The 16,081-nt window shown below is 40.4% G+C and overlaps 1 protein-coding gene and 1 long non-coding RNA gene across 2 annotated transcripts in view; one reads left to right on the top strand and one right to left on the bottom strand.

Annotated features, from left to right (window-relative positions):
* Window positions 1-16,081, top strand: part of LOC133654331 (uncharacterized) — a 35,478-nt gene that overhangs the window by 9,638 nt on the left and 9,759 nt on the right. Inside the window, exon 3 of the long non-coding RNA XR_009826876.1 lies at window positions 14,945-15,150. This is a non-coding gene — a long non-coding RNA (uncharacterized LOC133654331). The remainder of the gene's footprint in view (window positions 1-14,944; window positions 15,151-16,081) is intronic.
* The window catches only part of LOC133654329 (LHFPL tetraspan subfamily member 4 protein-like), an 82,718-nt gene continuing 78,079 nt past the window's right edge, over window positions 11,443-16,081 (bottom strand). The window contains exon 4 of the mRNA XM_062054641.1: window positions 11,443-15,112. Coding sequence (XP_061910625.1) covers window positions 15,059-15,112 — 54 coding nt within the window. The 3' untranslated portion in view covers window positions 11,443-15,058. The remainder of the gene's footprint in view (window positions 15,113-16,081) is intronic.

The raw sequence follows: 16,081 nt of genomic DNA, 5'->3' as shown, positions 1-16,081 counted from the left end.
CTTCAAAAATGTGTCTCCTCACTTCCCAAACCTTTACTGAGTGTTGTTAAAAGGAAAGGCCATGTAACACAGTGGTGAACATGCCCTTTCCCAACTACTTTGTCACGTGTTGCAGCCATGAAATTCTAAGTTAATTATTATTTGCAAAAAAAAAATAAAGTTTATGAGTTTGAACATGAAATATGTTGTCTTTGTAGCATATTCAACTGAATATGGCTTGAAAAGGATTTGCAAATCATTGTATTCCGTTTATATTTACATCTAACACCATTTCCCAACTCATATGGAAACGGGGTTTGTAGAATCTTTAAGGCTCTCCAATGCTAGAGAGAGTCAACTTGGATGTACATTAGAGTAGTCAATGTACAGCTTGTATAGATTTACTAGCCACTAAAAACAACACAGGACCGTTACTGTCTAAATATCTGGCGACTTTGGCGTGTCTTGCCTACAGTCAAGCATGGTGGTCGTAGTCTGGGGAAAAATTGTATTTAAATTATCAAAAAACTTTCCGTTCTGAGTTTCCAATGAACAGACAAGAAGCTGTCTTTGTTGCACCAAGCCAAACGCTTGGAAGATTCCGCTGTGTACGGTGGGGTTATCCATTGTCCTCGAAAACCTGCTCAAGCTGCATCCAGGACTAACCCAAGCCCGAGGGATCTTCTTCTTTTGTCTTCAATGTGACCAAAAACAATGACTGTTTACATACTCCCCATTCCTGTTGAGACAGGTGTTGTTGCCTAAACATTGAACATCTAAATAAAAGAGGAGACGAAAACCTTCTTCGTCAGAGCGTGGTGCAAGACTGTACAGAGAGTACAGTGGCCATGTCTCTCCTCAATATTGAGTCCAAATTTAATTCTGTCTCTGTTTGATTCCTTGCCTTTTGTCTTGTTTAATAGATGTCATCAGTGTTTGAACCTGACAGATTAAATTTAGCTGTGTAAAAAATATGAATTCTGTACCAAAAATAACTGTAGTTTACCGTATTTCGGCATATAAGTCGCTCCAGAGTATAAGTCGCACCGGCCGAAAATGCATAATAAAGAAGGAAAAAAACATATATAAGTCGCACATTCTTCCGCTTAAGGGTAGCCTGATTGGGTCCGGGTGTGGAGGAGACGCACTTGTCCCACTCAGTCACGTTCAGCTTCCTCAGCCAGGCACTTGTCCTCTCAGAGGTGTGTTTGGACTTTATCATGTCGGAGAACTGCCATACACCCCAGTTTCTGCTTCCGGACATGTTGGAGTTGATTCTTCTCCTCGGTGAACCACAGCTCCCCAGTGCCAGTGGCACTCATGCACCCCCAGTTTGTACCACCATCTCGGTACTCCCTTCATTTGTCAGATATTTACGACAATTACACTAGGAAGGGGATTCATATGCCCCCATTTGGCGTGGTTTACCAGACACATGAAAAGTGACAAATTAGGGAGGTGTACTATCAATTTTCGCCGCCGCTTTCTTAAAATGTGTTTTGTGGCACCACAGCGTCAGTTGCTATGTAGAATGGTGCTTTACACCATTTTCAACACACCCCCGCCTTCGTCTCACGCCAGATCCACCAGGAACGCGTGGACATATGAATCCCTTCCGGACTTCCCGACTGTGCGTTTCACTCATTTTCACTTGATAGTACAAAACCCCAAAACCAGTGAAGTTGGCACGTTGTGTAAATGGTAAATACAAAACGAATACAATGATTTGCAAATCCTTTTCAACTTATATTCAATTAAATAGACTGCAAAGACAAGAAATTTAATGTTCGAACTGGTAAAATGTGTTATTTTTTTTGCAAATATTAGCTCATTTGGAATTTGATGGCTGCAACATGTTTCAAAAAAGCTGGCACAAGTGGCAAAAAAAGACTGATAAAGTTGAGGAATGCTCATCAAACACTTATTTGGAACATCCCACAGGTGAACAGGCTAATTGGGAACAGGTGGGTGCCATGATTGGGTATAAAAGTAGATTCCATGAAATGCTCAGTCATTCACAAACAAGGATGGGGCGAGGGTCACCACTTTGTCAACAAATGCCTGAGCAAATTGTCCAACAGTTTAAAGGCCTACTGAAATGATTTTTTTTATTCAAACGGGGATAGCAGATCCATTCTATGTGTCATACTTGATCATTTCGCGATATTGCCATATTTTTGCCGAAAGGATTTAGTAGAGAACATCGACGATAAAGTTCGCAACTTTTGGTCGCTGATAAAAAAAGCCTTGCCTGTAGCGGAAGTAGCGTGACGTCACAGCTTGAAAGGCTCCTCACATTTCCACATTGTTTACACCAGCAGCGAGAGAGATTCGGACCGAGAAAGCGACGATTACCCCATTAATTTGAGCCAGGATGAAAGATTCGTGGATGAGGAACGTGAGAGTGAAGGACTAGAGTGCAGTGCAGGACGTACCTTTTTTCGCTCTGACCGTAACTTAGGTACAAGCTGGCTCATTGGATTCCACACTCTCTCCTTTTTCTATTGTGGATCACGGATTTGTATTTGAACCCACCTGGGATACTATATCCTCTTGAAAATGAGAGTCGAGAACGCCAAATGGACATTCACAGTGACTTTTATCTCCACGACAATACATCGGCGAAGCTCTTTAGCTACGGAGCTAACGTGATAGCATCGTGCTTAAATGCAGATAGAAACAAAAGAAATAAGCCCCTGACTGGAAGGATAGACAGAAGATCAACAATACTATTAAACCATGGACATGTAACTACACGGTTAATGCTGTGCCGCCTGTCGAAGTCTAACAATGCTGTTGCTAACGACGCCATTGAAGCTAACTTAGCTACGGGACCTCGTCAGAGCTATGCTAAAAACATTAGCTCTCCACCTACGCCAGCCAGCCCTCATCTGCTCATCAACACCCGTGCTCACCTGCGTTCCAGCGATCGACGGCGCGACGGAGGACTTCACCCGATCATCGATGCGGTCGGCGGCTAGCGTCGGATAGCGCGTCTGCTATCCAACTCAAAGTCCTCCTGGTTGTGTTGCTGCAGCCAGCCGCTAATACACCGATCCCACCTACAGCTTTCTTCTTTGCAGTCTTCATTGTTCATTAAACAAATTGCAAAAGATTCACCAACACAGATGTCCAGAATACTGTGGAATTTTGAGATGAAAACAGAGCTTTTTGTATTGGATACAATGTGTCCCAATACTTCCGTTTGAAGGATTGACGTCACGCGCATACGTCATCATGCATAGACGTTTTCAACCGGAAGTTTAGCGGGAAATGTAAAATGTCACTTTATAAGTTAACCCGGCCGTATTGGCATGTGTTGCAATGTTAATATTTCATCATTGATATATAAACTATCAGACTGCGTGGTCGCTAGTAGTGGCTTTCAGTAGGTCTTTAAGAACAACATTTCTCAACGAGCGATTGCAAGGAATTATTGCTGTGGACGGAGGAGGATGTCAGTGCCAGAATTGGAAAAGCAAGAACCACGTTTATTTTTCTAAATAAAATCTGGAAAGCAAAAAAACCATAAACTGCAAATCTTCAACTGGAACGTCAAATCCACCTCACTCTACAGTTCACAAAGCTGGAAGATCACTGCCAACATACTCAGCAAAATACAGACATTCTTCAACTGCTGGCCTCCTGGTATCTACTGGCCTAACACCATCTCCAATGCCAACCTGTGGGACCTCACCAGACAAGACACAATAGAAACACAAATCAGGAGCAGGAAATGGAACTGGATTGGTCACACACGATCAATCAGGAAACATGCTCTAACATGGAACCCGCAAGGCAAGAGGAGGGCCTAGAGCCACCTGGAGAAGAACCACAGAGCAGGAGATGAAGGCGCAAGGGACGTCATGGCAACAACTGGAGCAGAGGGCACAAGACCGAAGGGGGTAGAGGAGTTTCATCAATGGCCTATGTTCCTTAGGGAATTTAAAGGCCTAAGTAAGTAAGTATTGCAAGGAATTTAGGGATTTTACTAAATATGGTCCGTAATAATCATCAGAAGGTTCAGAGAATCTGGAGAAATACCCAAAGCATGGGTAACTTACCCATCTGTGAAGGCACCATTCATGCTGAAAGTTACATACCGTATTTTTCGGAGTATAAGTCGCACCGGCCGAAAATGCATAATAAAGAAGGGAAAAAACATATATAAGTCGCACTGGAGTATAAGTCACATTTTTGGGGGAAGTGTATTTGATAAAAGCCAACAGCAAGAATAGACATTTGAAAGGCAATTAAAAATGTCTAAAGAATAGTGAACAACAGGCTGAATAAGTGTACGTTATATGAGGCATAAATAACCAACTGCTATGTTAACCTCACATATTATGGTAAGAGTCATTCAAATAACTATAACATATAGAACATGCTATACGTTTACCAAACAATCTGTCACTCCTAATCGCTAAATCCCATGAAATCTTATACGTCTAGTCTCTTACGTGAATGACATCAATAATATTTATTGGATATTTTACGCTAATGTGTTAATCATTTCACACATAAGTCGCTCCTGAGTATAAGTCAAACTATGAAAAAAACTGTGACTTATAGTCACAGGTTTTGGAGCAACATACCATGGACGCCCCTGCTTATTTCAGCAAGACAATGCCAAGCCACGTGTTACATCAACGTGGCTTCATAGTAAAAGAGTGCGGGTACTAGACTGGCCTGCCTGTAGTCCAGACATTGAAAATGTGTGGCACCTATAATAGCAGAAGTGAGACCCCCGGACTGTTGAACAACTTAAGCTGTACATCAAGCAAGAATGGGAAAGAATTCCACTTCAAAAATGTGTCTCCTCACTTCCCAAACCTTTACTGAGTGTTGTTAAAAGGAAAGGCCATGTAACACAGTGGTGAACATGCCCTTTCCCAACTACTTTGGCACGTGTTGCAGCCATGAAAATCTAAGTTCATTATTATTTGCAAAAAAACACCAAGTTTCTCAGTTGGAACATTAAAATATCTTGTCTTTGCAGCATATTCAATTGAATATAAGTGGAAAAGGATTTGCAAATCATTGTATTCTGTTTTTTTTTACATTTAAACGTGACAACTTGGTTTGGGTTTTGTAAGTGAATGCTTCTATACAAGCTGCACACTGACTACTCCAAAGTATAGCCACTTCCATTGAGAAGACATACATGATCCCTGCAATGTACTCCTTTTTGTCAGCTACTCTAGATTCAGCATAAGGGCTTTTTTTGTTTTGTTCATATTGCCTTAAGGCCCAGCTTGTAAACCTTTTTTAGTCGTCTATCCCAAATGCATGAGAATTCCCCTCGAACACGGCGCTGCGTACACAGCTTCCTGAGAGTTAGCTAGCGAGCATCCAAGTTGTAGTAGTAGTGGATCTAGCTATCTGCTCACGACTCTACCTGCTCTGTTCAAAGTGAGAGGATGTAGTTGCAGAGTCGGACTAGCGCTCCATTCCTCCGACTGTGTGGTGTGAACGCAACACAAACCGTTCGTATTCAAGTTGTGACCGTGTTTTTTTCTCAACCCGCACAGTGTGGACACGGACTGAACTGGATTAAATCTATCTTCTAGTTCAGTGGTTCTTAACCTTGTTGGAGGTACCGAACCTCACCAGTTTCATACGCGCATTCACCCAACCCTTCTTTAGTGGAAAATAAAATGTTGTTTTTCTTCAAATTCAAGACAAAGTTATATGTTATTGGTAACACTTTAGTATGGGGAACATATTGTAAGTAACAAAGACTTAATTTAGAGTTATTTGGACACTAGGGGAACATATTCTAAGTAATAAAGACTTAACTTAGAGTTATTTGGACACTAGGTAACAAAGGTAACAAAGACTTAATTTAGAGTGATTAGGACACTAGGGGAACATATTCTAAGTAATAAAGACTCAATTTAGAGTTATTTGGACACTAGGGGAACATATTCTAAGTAACAAAGACTCAATTTAGAGTTATTTGGACACTAGGGGAACATATTCTAAGTAATAAAGACATTATTTGGTTAGGGTTAGGGCATACTTGCCAACCTTAATAATAATAATAATAATAGATTGTATTTGTAAAAAACACTTTACATTGAGCAAACAACCTCAAAGTGCCACAGTGTAAAAAAAATAAATAAATAAATAAATAAATAAAATAAAAAAAATAAAAAAAATAGTAATAATAATAATAATAATAATAATAAAAGATAATAAAAATAAATACAATATAAAACTAGAAACAGCCCAATAGCTAGAACCAGCATGCATATCTATGAAAATCTATAAAAAGGCTTTTTTTTAAAAAGATGGGTTTTTAAGCCTTTTTTAAAAGCATCCACAGTCTGTGGTGCCTTCAGGTGGTCAGGGAGAAGCGTTTCACAGACTGGGAGCGGCGGAGCAGAAAGCCCGGTCTCCCATAGTTCGTAGCTTTGTCCTTGGAGGTTGGAGGAGGTTAGCCTGTTTGGAGCGGAGGTGTCGTGTGGAGGATTTGGGGGTGAGCAGTTCTTTAAGGTAGACGGGGGTATTTCCATGGAGGCACTGGTGAGTTAGTAGGGAGACTTTGAGTGGAACAGGAAGCCAGTGAAGGGATTTGAGAGTTTGTGTGATGTGGTCATATTTCCGCACTCTCATCAGGATCCTAGCAGCACTATTTTGTATGTCTGGATGTTCTTGCTGGGGATCCCGACGAGAAGTACGTTGCAGTAGTCGTAGTAACCTTGAGACCTCCGAATTCCAGAGATGGGGGTTGAGGTGGTAGCGGGGGGTGTACACTACCGTTCAAAAGTTTGGGGTCACATTGAAATGTCCTTATTTTTGAAGGAAAGCACTGTACTTTTCAATGAAGATAACTTTAAACTAGTCTTAACTTTACAGAAATACACTCTATACATTGCTAATGTGCTAAATGACTATTCTAGCTGCAAATGTCTGCTTTTTGGTGCAATATCTACATAGGTGTATAGAGGCCCATTTCCAGCAACTATCACTCCAGTGTTCTAATGGTACAATGTGTTTGCTCATTGGCTCAGAAGGCTAATTGATGATTAGAAAACCCTTGTGCAATCATGTTCACACATCTGAAAACACTTTAGCTCGTTACAGAAGCTACAAAACTGAGCAGATTGAGTTTCTGGAGCATCACATTTGTGGGGTCAATTAAACGCTCAAAATGGCCAGAAAAAGAGAACTTTTGTCTGAAACTCGACAGTCTATTCTTGTTCTTAGAAATGAAAGCTATTCCACAAAATTGTTTGGGTGACCCCAAGCTTTTGAACGGTAGTGTATATTGTAGCGTCCCGGAAGAGTTAGTGCTGCAAGGGGTTCTGGGTATTTGTTCTGTTGTGTTTATGTTGCGCGGATGTTCTCCCGAAACGTGTTTGTCATTCTTGTTTGGTGTGGGTTCACAGTTTGTAACAGCGTTCAAGTTGTTTATACGGTCACACTCAGTGTGACCCGTATGGCTGTTGATCAAGCACGCCTTGCATTCACTCAAGTGTGTGTAAAAGCCGCAAATATTGTGTGACTGTTCGGAGGAACAGCGGACGTGAAGACAGGTTGTAGAGGACGCTAAAGACAGTGCCTTTAAGGCACGCCCCCAATATTGTTGTCCCGGGTGGAAATCGGGAGAATGGTTGCCCCGGGAGATTTATGAGAGGGGCACTGAAATTCGGGAGTCCCCCGGAAAAATCGGGAAGGTTGGCAAGTATGGGTTAGAGCAGACCTGGGCAAATTAAGGCCCGGGGGACACATGTGGTCCGTTGAGCTTTTCAATCTGGCCCGCCGGACATTCCCAAATAATTGTTTTAGATGTTTAAGATGGAGAGTGTAGCTGCCATTATGGTGTGCACTCATGTTTTCTAATGACCGGAAGTCTTCAACTATACCAAGTCTTTCAATGCTTGTAATCTGCATGATATAGTAGTTATTATGGTCATCTAATTCAGTGGTCCCCAACCACCGGGCCGCGGCCCGTACCGATTGGTACCGGGCCGCACAAGAATTAAAAAAAAAATATATATATATATATATATATATATATTTTTTTTTTTATGAAATCACCATAAAAAACACAATATATACATTCTATATCAATATAGATCAATGCAGCCTGCAGGGATACAGTCTGTAAGCACACATGATTGTATTTATTTATGTAAAAAAAAAAAAAAAAAAAAAAAAAAAAAACGTTTTTTTTTTTAAATACACCCCTTCCCACCCCCCACCGGTCCGTGGGACACATTTTTAAGCATTGACCGGTCCGCAGCTACAAAAAGGTTGGGGACCACTGATCTAATTAGTTACTTTGGTCACTATGAGATATCTCAGATTGTAGGTGGGTTTTTTTTACCCTTCGCATTCATATTTCTCTTTGTTGCATTTTGGTTGTGTTTCGGTTGATTATAAAATATGTTGTCAATTTTCAGTGTTTTATCCTTCATAGTTAATATTGTAAATCCCACATTCTTTATTTTCATGTACATTCTGGGTGTCTCATTCAGTAAAAAAATGTTCAAATTCCATTCCGTTTTTTTAAGGCGGTCTGTCATAACGTTTTTAGCTTTCGATCATTATTGTGAGGTTTTGTATTGGTGTTCCTAAAAATAGATATACCGGCCACCAGACACACTTTTTTAAATCTAAATCTGGCCCCCCGAGTCAAATAATTGCCCAGGCCTGGGTTAGGGTTAGGGTTAGAGGGTTAGGGTTATAATAAGGCCATGCCGAATAAGGCATTAATAAGTACTTAATAATGAGTAGTTAAGAGCCAATATGTTACTAATTTACATGTTAATCAGCAACTAATTAATGGTGAATATGTTCCCCATACTAAAGTGTTACCATGTTTTTTTTAAAGGTGTACAAAATGAAGCGTGCATGAACATCACCTTGTTCAAAGAACAAAAGCAACACAGTGCATAAACTCACAACAAACTACACACCTGCAAATCAGTCAGCTGTTGCCGTATCCGTAATACGCCAATAGGGAGAAGTTTGTATTTACACGATGAGTCGGGTGTGTTTTGACCCCTGTAGGGTTCGATCGAACCCAGGTTAAGAACCACTGTTCTAGTTACTGTACCAAACCAGTCCGATATCTGAACTTTTCCTAATCTGGTTGACAGTACAACATTGTAGCATTGGTATTTGAATGTAAACAAGTGCCTGCAGGTGTAGATTAAGAGTCTATAATTGTCCGTGAAGTTACCTACTTGTATCTATGCTTTACTTTTTGTACACAAGGCCAAAATCAGGGTTAAATATTGTGTAAATGAACCCTTTTACAATATTAGTACAGTTCATAAAGGCTTGGAAATACATTTGTAAACATTTAGCAATGCTGTTTATCCACACATGAATATATTTGATCATTTATATGGGCTATGAATGATGTTGTATGCTCCTTTTGTATGTAGCCTGAATGAAGCATTTTACAATACAGTAGAGATACCATTATAAAGGCGTTATTGATCACTAATGATGTAACTCTTTGTCGCATACCTTTTAATATTTGCAGTGGTGCCTCTGAATATGACTTTAATTTGTCCTGTAAAGCAGCTCGTACCTGGGAAAGTCCGAATTGCGAAACAGCGCCCGCATTGACATCATTTCAATCAATTTAATCGGTGCTTCTTCAACTCAAACAACATCATTCACTTCTTCTCACTCACTTTCTTCTTTCCCATGCTTGGAAAACAAAGTTATGTCGATCTCTAGCTGGGAGCCAATGCTAGCGAGCAGAGTTGTAGCCCGAGTTCTTGCTTGTAGCCTACGGCACCTTGGCTCAGGTGAGAGAGGTGGTTGCGGGTTCGATCCTCAGTCGCCATGTTACCATGTTGAAGTGTCCTTGAGCCAGGTACCCAACCCCTCAGCTGCTCCTGATGCTGCGTCATCAGTAGGTAGAGCGCTTTGAGTACCTAGAAGGTACAAAAGTGCAATACCAGCAGTCTATTTAGCATTTACAAACCCTGTTTCCATATGAGTTGGGAAATGGTGTTAGATGTAAATATAAACGGAATACAATGATTTGCAAATCCTTTTCAAGCCATATTCAGTTGAATATGCTACAAAGACAACATATTTCATGTTCAAACTCATAAACATTTTTTAACTTTATAATTTGATGGCAGCAACACGTGACAAAGAAGTTGGGAAAGGTGGCAATAAATACTGATAAAGTTGAGGAATGCTCATCAAACACTTATTTGGAACATCCCACAGGTGTGCAGACTAATTGGGAACATGTGGGTGCCATGATTGGGTATAAAAGTAGATTCCATGAAATGCTCAGTCATTCACAAACAAGGATGGGGCGAGGGTCACCACTTTGTCAACAAATGCCTGAGCAAATTGTTGAACAGTTTAAGAACAACCTTTCTCAAGCAGCTATTGCAAGGAATTTAGGGATTTCACCATCTACGCTCCGTAATATCATCAAAGGGTTCAGAGGATCTGGAGAAATCACTGCACGTAAGCAGCTAAGCCCGTGACCTTCCATCCCTCAGGCTGTACTGCATCAACAAGCCACATCAGTGTGTAAAGGATATCACCACATGGAACACTTCAGAAACCCACTGTCAGTAACTACAGTTGGTCGCTACATCTGTAAGTGCAAGTTAAAACTCTCCTATGCAAGGCGAAAACCGTTTATCAACAACACCCAGAAACGCCGTCGGCTTCGCTGGGCCTGAGCTCATCTAAGATGGACTGATACAAAGTGGAAAAGTGTTCTGTGGTCTGACGAGTCCACATTTCAAATTGTTTTTCTAAACTGTGGACGTCGTGTCCTCCGGACCAAAGAGGAAAAGAACCATCCGGATTGTTCTAGGCGCAAAGTGTAAAAGGCAGCATGTGTGATGGTATGGGGGTGTATTAGTGGCCAAGACATGGGTAACTTACACATCTGTGAAGGCACCATTAATGCTGAAAGGTACATACAGCTTTTGGAGCAACATATGTTGCCATCCAAGCAACGTTACCATGGACGCCCCTGCTTATTTCAGCAAGACAATGCCAAGCCACGTGTTACATCAACGTGGCTTCATAGTAAAAAAGTGCGGGTACTAGACTGGCCTGCCTGTAGTCCAGACATTGAAAATGTGTGGCAGCTAAAATATGAGAAGGGAGACCCCCGGACTGTTGAACAACTTAAGCTGTACATCAAGCAAGAATGGGAAAGAATTCCACTTCAAAAATGTGTCTCCTCACTTCCCAAAACTTTACTGAGTGTTGTTAAAAGGAGAGGCCATGTAACACAGTGGTGAACATGCCCTTTCCCAACTACTTTGTCACGTGTTGCAGCCATGAAATTCTAAGTTAATTATTATTTGCACAAAAAAAAATAAAGTTTATGAGTTTGAACATGAAATATGTTGTCTTTGTAGCATATTCAACTGAATATGGCTTGAAAAGGATTTGCAAATCATTGTATTCTATTTATATTTACATCTAACACCATTTCCCAACTCATATGGAAACGGGGTTTGTAAAGCGTTTTGGGAGACAGTTTGTATACCAAAAAAGTCATAAGCGTAAGAGGTACCACTGTATTTACTAGTAGTGAATGGGTGGAACGATACTGAAGCGTCTGTGCCTTATGAAACACAAGGAGTGACACTCTGTCACTCAAATTGTATTTTCTAACAATTAATTTGATTTGCAGTGACTTTTTTTAAATACCAGCGCATGGCGGGTGACCATTATGAAACGCTAACAGTATTAGTGCAGTGTCCATAGAGCTAGTGAGTGTGCCATACACTCACTGAGGCGTCATTCACCCATCACTAGTTTCCCGGATTACAAATTAGTTACTTTTTTTTTATATAAAGGGTTACATCGTCATTATTAACCTGTTAAAATGATTCTTAGGCATTTCTTACTCCTGATCCTAATTGGCCTTTTCTGGTTGCCAAAATTAATCTTTACAGTTTGTGCATCTTTAACAAGGTTTAAAAAAAAAAATAGATTAATTAATGCATTTTGAAAATCGAACATTACTTAGAACTGCTTTCAACCGTAATTGTCGACTCACTTTTTGGCAAAGCGCTGCTGCTTTTTAAATAGCTATAACCCATATTGCTAGCAAGACAAATGTATTATAAGTAGGGGTGTAACGGTGCACAAAAATGTCGGTTCGGTACGTACCTCTGTTTAAAGGTCATGGTTCGGTTCATTTTCGGTACAGTAAGAAAACAACAAAATATCAATTTTTCGGTTATTTTTTTATTTACCAAAAATATTTTTCTTAGTGGAATATTTCATGTGAAGTAATCGAAACCCTGGATAGGTCAATAATTCATAATAACATTGATTTTGATTCAATATTATGTTTTGAGCAATGACAGTTTGAAAGAAAATGAAAGCTGCAAGCAGCGATGGACGGGACCGACTTTGAGGGCTCATAAAATCCAAACCGGAGCACTAATTAAAACTCTTTCATCAACTTTTAATCAGAAGGGTTCAATCCCTCTCCTGTGCTAGTTTGAAGCCGACACGACAAACGCGCTCAGAGGAGATAATGTTTGAAAAAAGGTGACTGTTTTTACACAACTTTTGTTTTGAAGGGGGAATTGCAAACTTCCTGTTGATTTTTGCTGGGGGTTGTCAGTGTATGAAATATAGGTCTAAGTGAGACCTACATAGAGGTTTTTGTTTCATGTCTCTACGACATTCCTACTGGGAGTTACAGGCAGTTTTGTCTGTGTTTTCTTCCAAGGGGGCGCTAGATCGCAATTTTCGCCAGCTCCACAAAAGTGGACATGTCCGGTGAAAAGAGGACGTATGGTCAGTCTATCCTAGCCCGTTAGCTGCTAGCATGCCGTGTGTTGTGCCTCGGTGTGCATTGTTTACACAACATGCGTTACGCTACTTCATATGTCCGTGTGGAAACTCGTTCGGTACACCTCCGAACCGAACCGGAACCCCCGTACCGACACGGTTCAATACAAATACACCAGGGGTGTCCAAAGTGCGGCCCGGGGGCCATTTGTGGCCCGCAGGTCATTTTTTAACGGCCCCACGGCACATTTTAAAAATACGATTGAAAACAATTAAAAACATGATAAGTAATAACACAAAGCTGCCATGCAGGCTGTTTCTTTCTTCAATGTCATTATGAATTATTGACCTATTCAAGGCTCCAATTACGTCACATTTGAGGTATTTTGGGGGGAAAATGTTGCATATTTTGTGTTTGCCATATAAAAAACTGAGCTGTTTTTTTATAAAGAAGGGCCTAAAATGAACAAACGACAAACATAAACAACAATAAAACGTATAATTGACGGATGGATCTGAAGTTGATCTCGAGATTATTGTGTTAAAAGTAAACAGTAAAAAAAAAATAATACAATTGATTTTTTAACACTATAATTATTTGTGTGATTTAGTGTGATTTGTTTTCAAGTGTCATTGCTCAAAAAATAATAATGAATTAAAATCAATGTTGTTATGAGTTATTGACCTTTTTAAGGCTCCAATTATTATATAATCTCAAATATTCCACTCGAAAATTTTATTGTGTGAAAATATTGCATATTTTTGTATTTTTTCCATAAAAAAACAGGGTTTTCTTTGACAACAAGAGCATACAACTTAAATCTTTAAAGCCGTTATATTGACAGATAGACCTAATGTTGATCTGGAGATTTAAAACTTGAATAATAATACAAATAATAATACTGAATAATGTCGCATTTTTAATATTTTTTTGACCAAAACCCTTTGGGGTCCCCGGGATCAAGCCTGAGTGGAGGCCTTAATGTATATTTTTTATACATATATTGTATTGGTTTTTAAAATAAAAAATATCAAAATGGCCCCCGTTTGCTTTGATTTTTCAGAATGCGGTCCTCAGTGGAAAAAGTTTGGACACCCCTGAAACACACGTACCGTTACACCCCTAATTATAAGTGTATTGTGAAATGCACTGATTTGGCAATATCCCTTTCACTGTTCTTACCATTTAGTTTAGTACAGTAAATATGGAAAAATAAAATAATATTAAAGCTGCAAGCAGCGATGGACGGGACCGAATTTTAGGGCTCATAAAATCCAAACCGGAGCAGTAATTAAAACTCTTTCATCGACATTTAATCAGAAGGGTTCAATCTCTCTCCAGTGCTAATTTGAAGCCGACACAACAAACGCGCTCAGAGGAGATAATGTTTGAAAAAAGGTGACTGTTTTTACACAACTTTTGTTTTGAAGGGGGAATTGCAAACTTCCTGTTGGTTTTTGCTGGGGGTTGCCAGTGTATGAAATATAGGTTTAAGAGTGTTTTTTATCGACATTAAATCCAGCATCGCTCTTAGAGTTCCCTACAGCAGGTACATTATTTGTACAGTATGCTGACGCCGACTCCTTTGTTTTTCCTTTCCGGGCGTTAATTAATGATACCTGCAGGCACAGTTGCTTGTCCAATGAGGCGTCCAAAATGACATCTGCAGCACTTTTTTCGCCTCCCCGATGACAACGCAGGCTGCAGAATCACCTGACCAATGAAAGCCAGATCGATCGTGTTTTTCTGGTTTTCCTAAGTCAACTGCGAGGAGTGACGTGAACACAAAAGAGTGACCTTTTTTTTTTTCTGGTAATTTTCTCCCTATATCGCTCAGCGGTAATGTTATTTACATGGTTATGTACAGTAGAGAATCTCCCAGAGATGTTAGTAAAGCTGCTATGCTGGGGTACTGTTGTTGTTTTTTGTATCCTCTGGCGGCCGTATTGCCACTTTTAACCCCAACAGGGACTCTCAATGATTTCTTTATAAAAAAAATTTAAAAAATGGTGAAAAAAACCCCAAAAATCCAACAAGTTCCCCCGCGCAAAGCCAAGAATGCAAATATGTTGTTTCTCCCCACGGCGTAAAGGTATTTGTTGAGAAAGTCAAGTCTTAAATGCACTGTACAAGGTTTTTCTTCTCCGCCTCTCCCTCCAAATATAGTTTATCCCAGTGTTGTTTGCTTTGTTTATTTCACAGAATCCTGTACATTTGGCTTCTGTATTGACATGTGGGTGATATCCTGATCAATTGGAGAGAGGAAGAGAAAGAGAGAAGGAGGAGAGGGAGAGGTGAAGATGTCCAGTGCGATCCTCAGTGAAGGCGTTGGACTCCATACCTCGGCTCTCTTCTGTCCCGGACCTCAATCTGAGAAAACAAAACAGACTTAATTCACCTCATTTCAGGTAAAACACAGTTTGACGTCCGCGATTAAAGGCCTACTGAAAGCCACTACTAGCGACCACGCAGTCTGATAGTTTATATATCAATGATGAAATCTTAACATTGCAACACATGCCAATACGGCCGGGTTAACTTATAAAGTGACATTTTAAATTTCCCGCAAAATATTCTGCCGAAAACGTCTCGGTATGATGACGTTTGCGTGTGACGTCACGGATTGTAGCGGACATGTTGGGACAGCATTGTGGCCAGCTACTAAGTCGTTTGTTTTCATCGCAAAATTCCACAGTATTCTGGACATCTGTGTTGGTGAATCTTTTGCAATTTGTTTACTGAACAATGAAGACAACAAAGAAGAAAGCTGTAGGTGGGAAGCGGTGTATTAGCGGCCGGCTGCAGCAACACAACCAGGAGGACTTTGAGTTGGATACGCGCTACCGTGAGTACGCAGCTTTGGCTTTCAAACATTTGATCGCTTGCCCGTACATGCGTGCCGCTATGTGCATGTCACGTACGTAACTTTGGGGAAATATATGTGCTGTATGAACTTTGCGGAAGTGAACGGTACTTTGGGCTGTGGGATTGAGTGTGTTGTGCGGGTGTTTGAGTTGTATTGGTGGGTTATATGGACGGGAGGGGGGAGGTGTTTGTTATGCGGGATTAATTTGTGGCATATTAAATATAAGCCTGGTTGTGTTGTGGCTAATAGAGTATATATATGTCTTGTGTTTATTTACTGTTGTAGTCATTCCCAGCTGAATATCAGGTCCCACCCGCCTCTCACAGCATCTTCCCTATCTGAATCGCCTCCATTGCCCTCTAATCCTTCACTCTCACTTTCCTCATCCACGAATCTTTCATCCTCGCTCAAATTAATGGGGTAATCGTCGCTTTCTCAGTCTGAATCGCTCTCGCCGCTGGTGGCCATGATTG

The sequence above is a fragment of the Entelurus aequoreus genome, linkage group LG07 (genome assembly GCF_033978785.1).
Source record: "Entelurus aequoreus isolate RoL-2023_Sb linkage group LG07, RoL_Eaeq_v1.1, whole genome shotgun sequence".
NCBI lineage: Eukaryota > Metazoa > Chordata > Actinopteri > Syngnathiformes > Syngnathidae > Entelurus > Entelurus aequoreus.
This window is presented reverse-complemented; position numbering and strand designations above follow the sequence as displayed.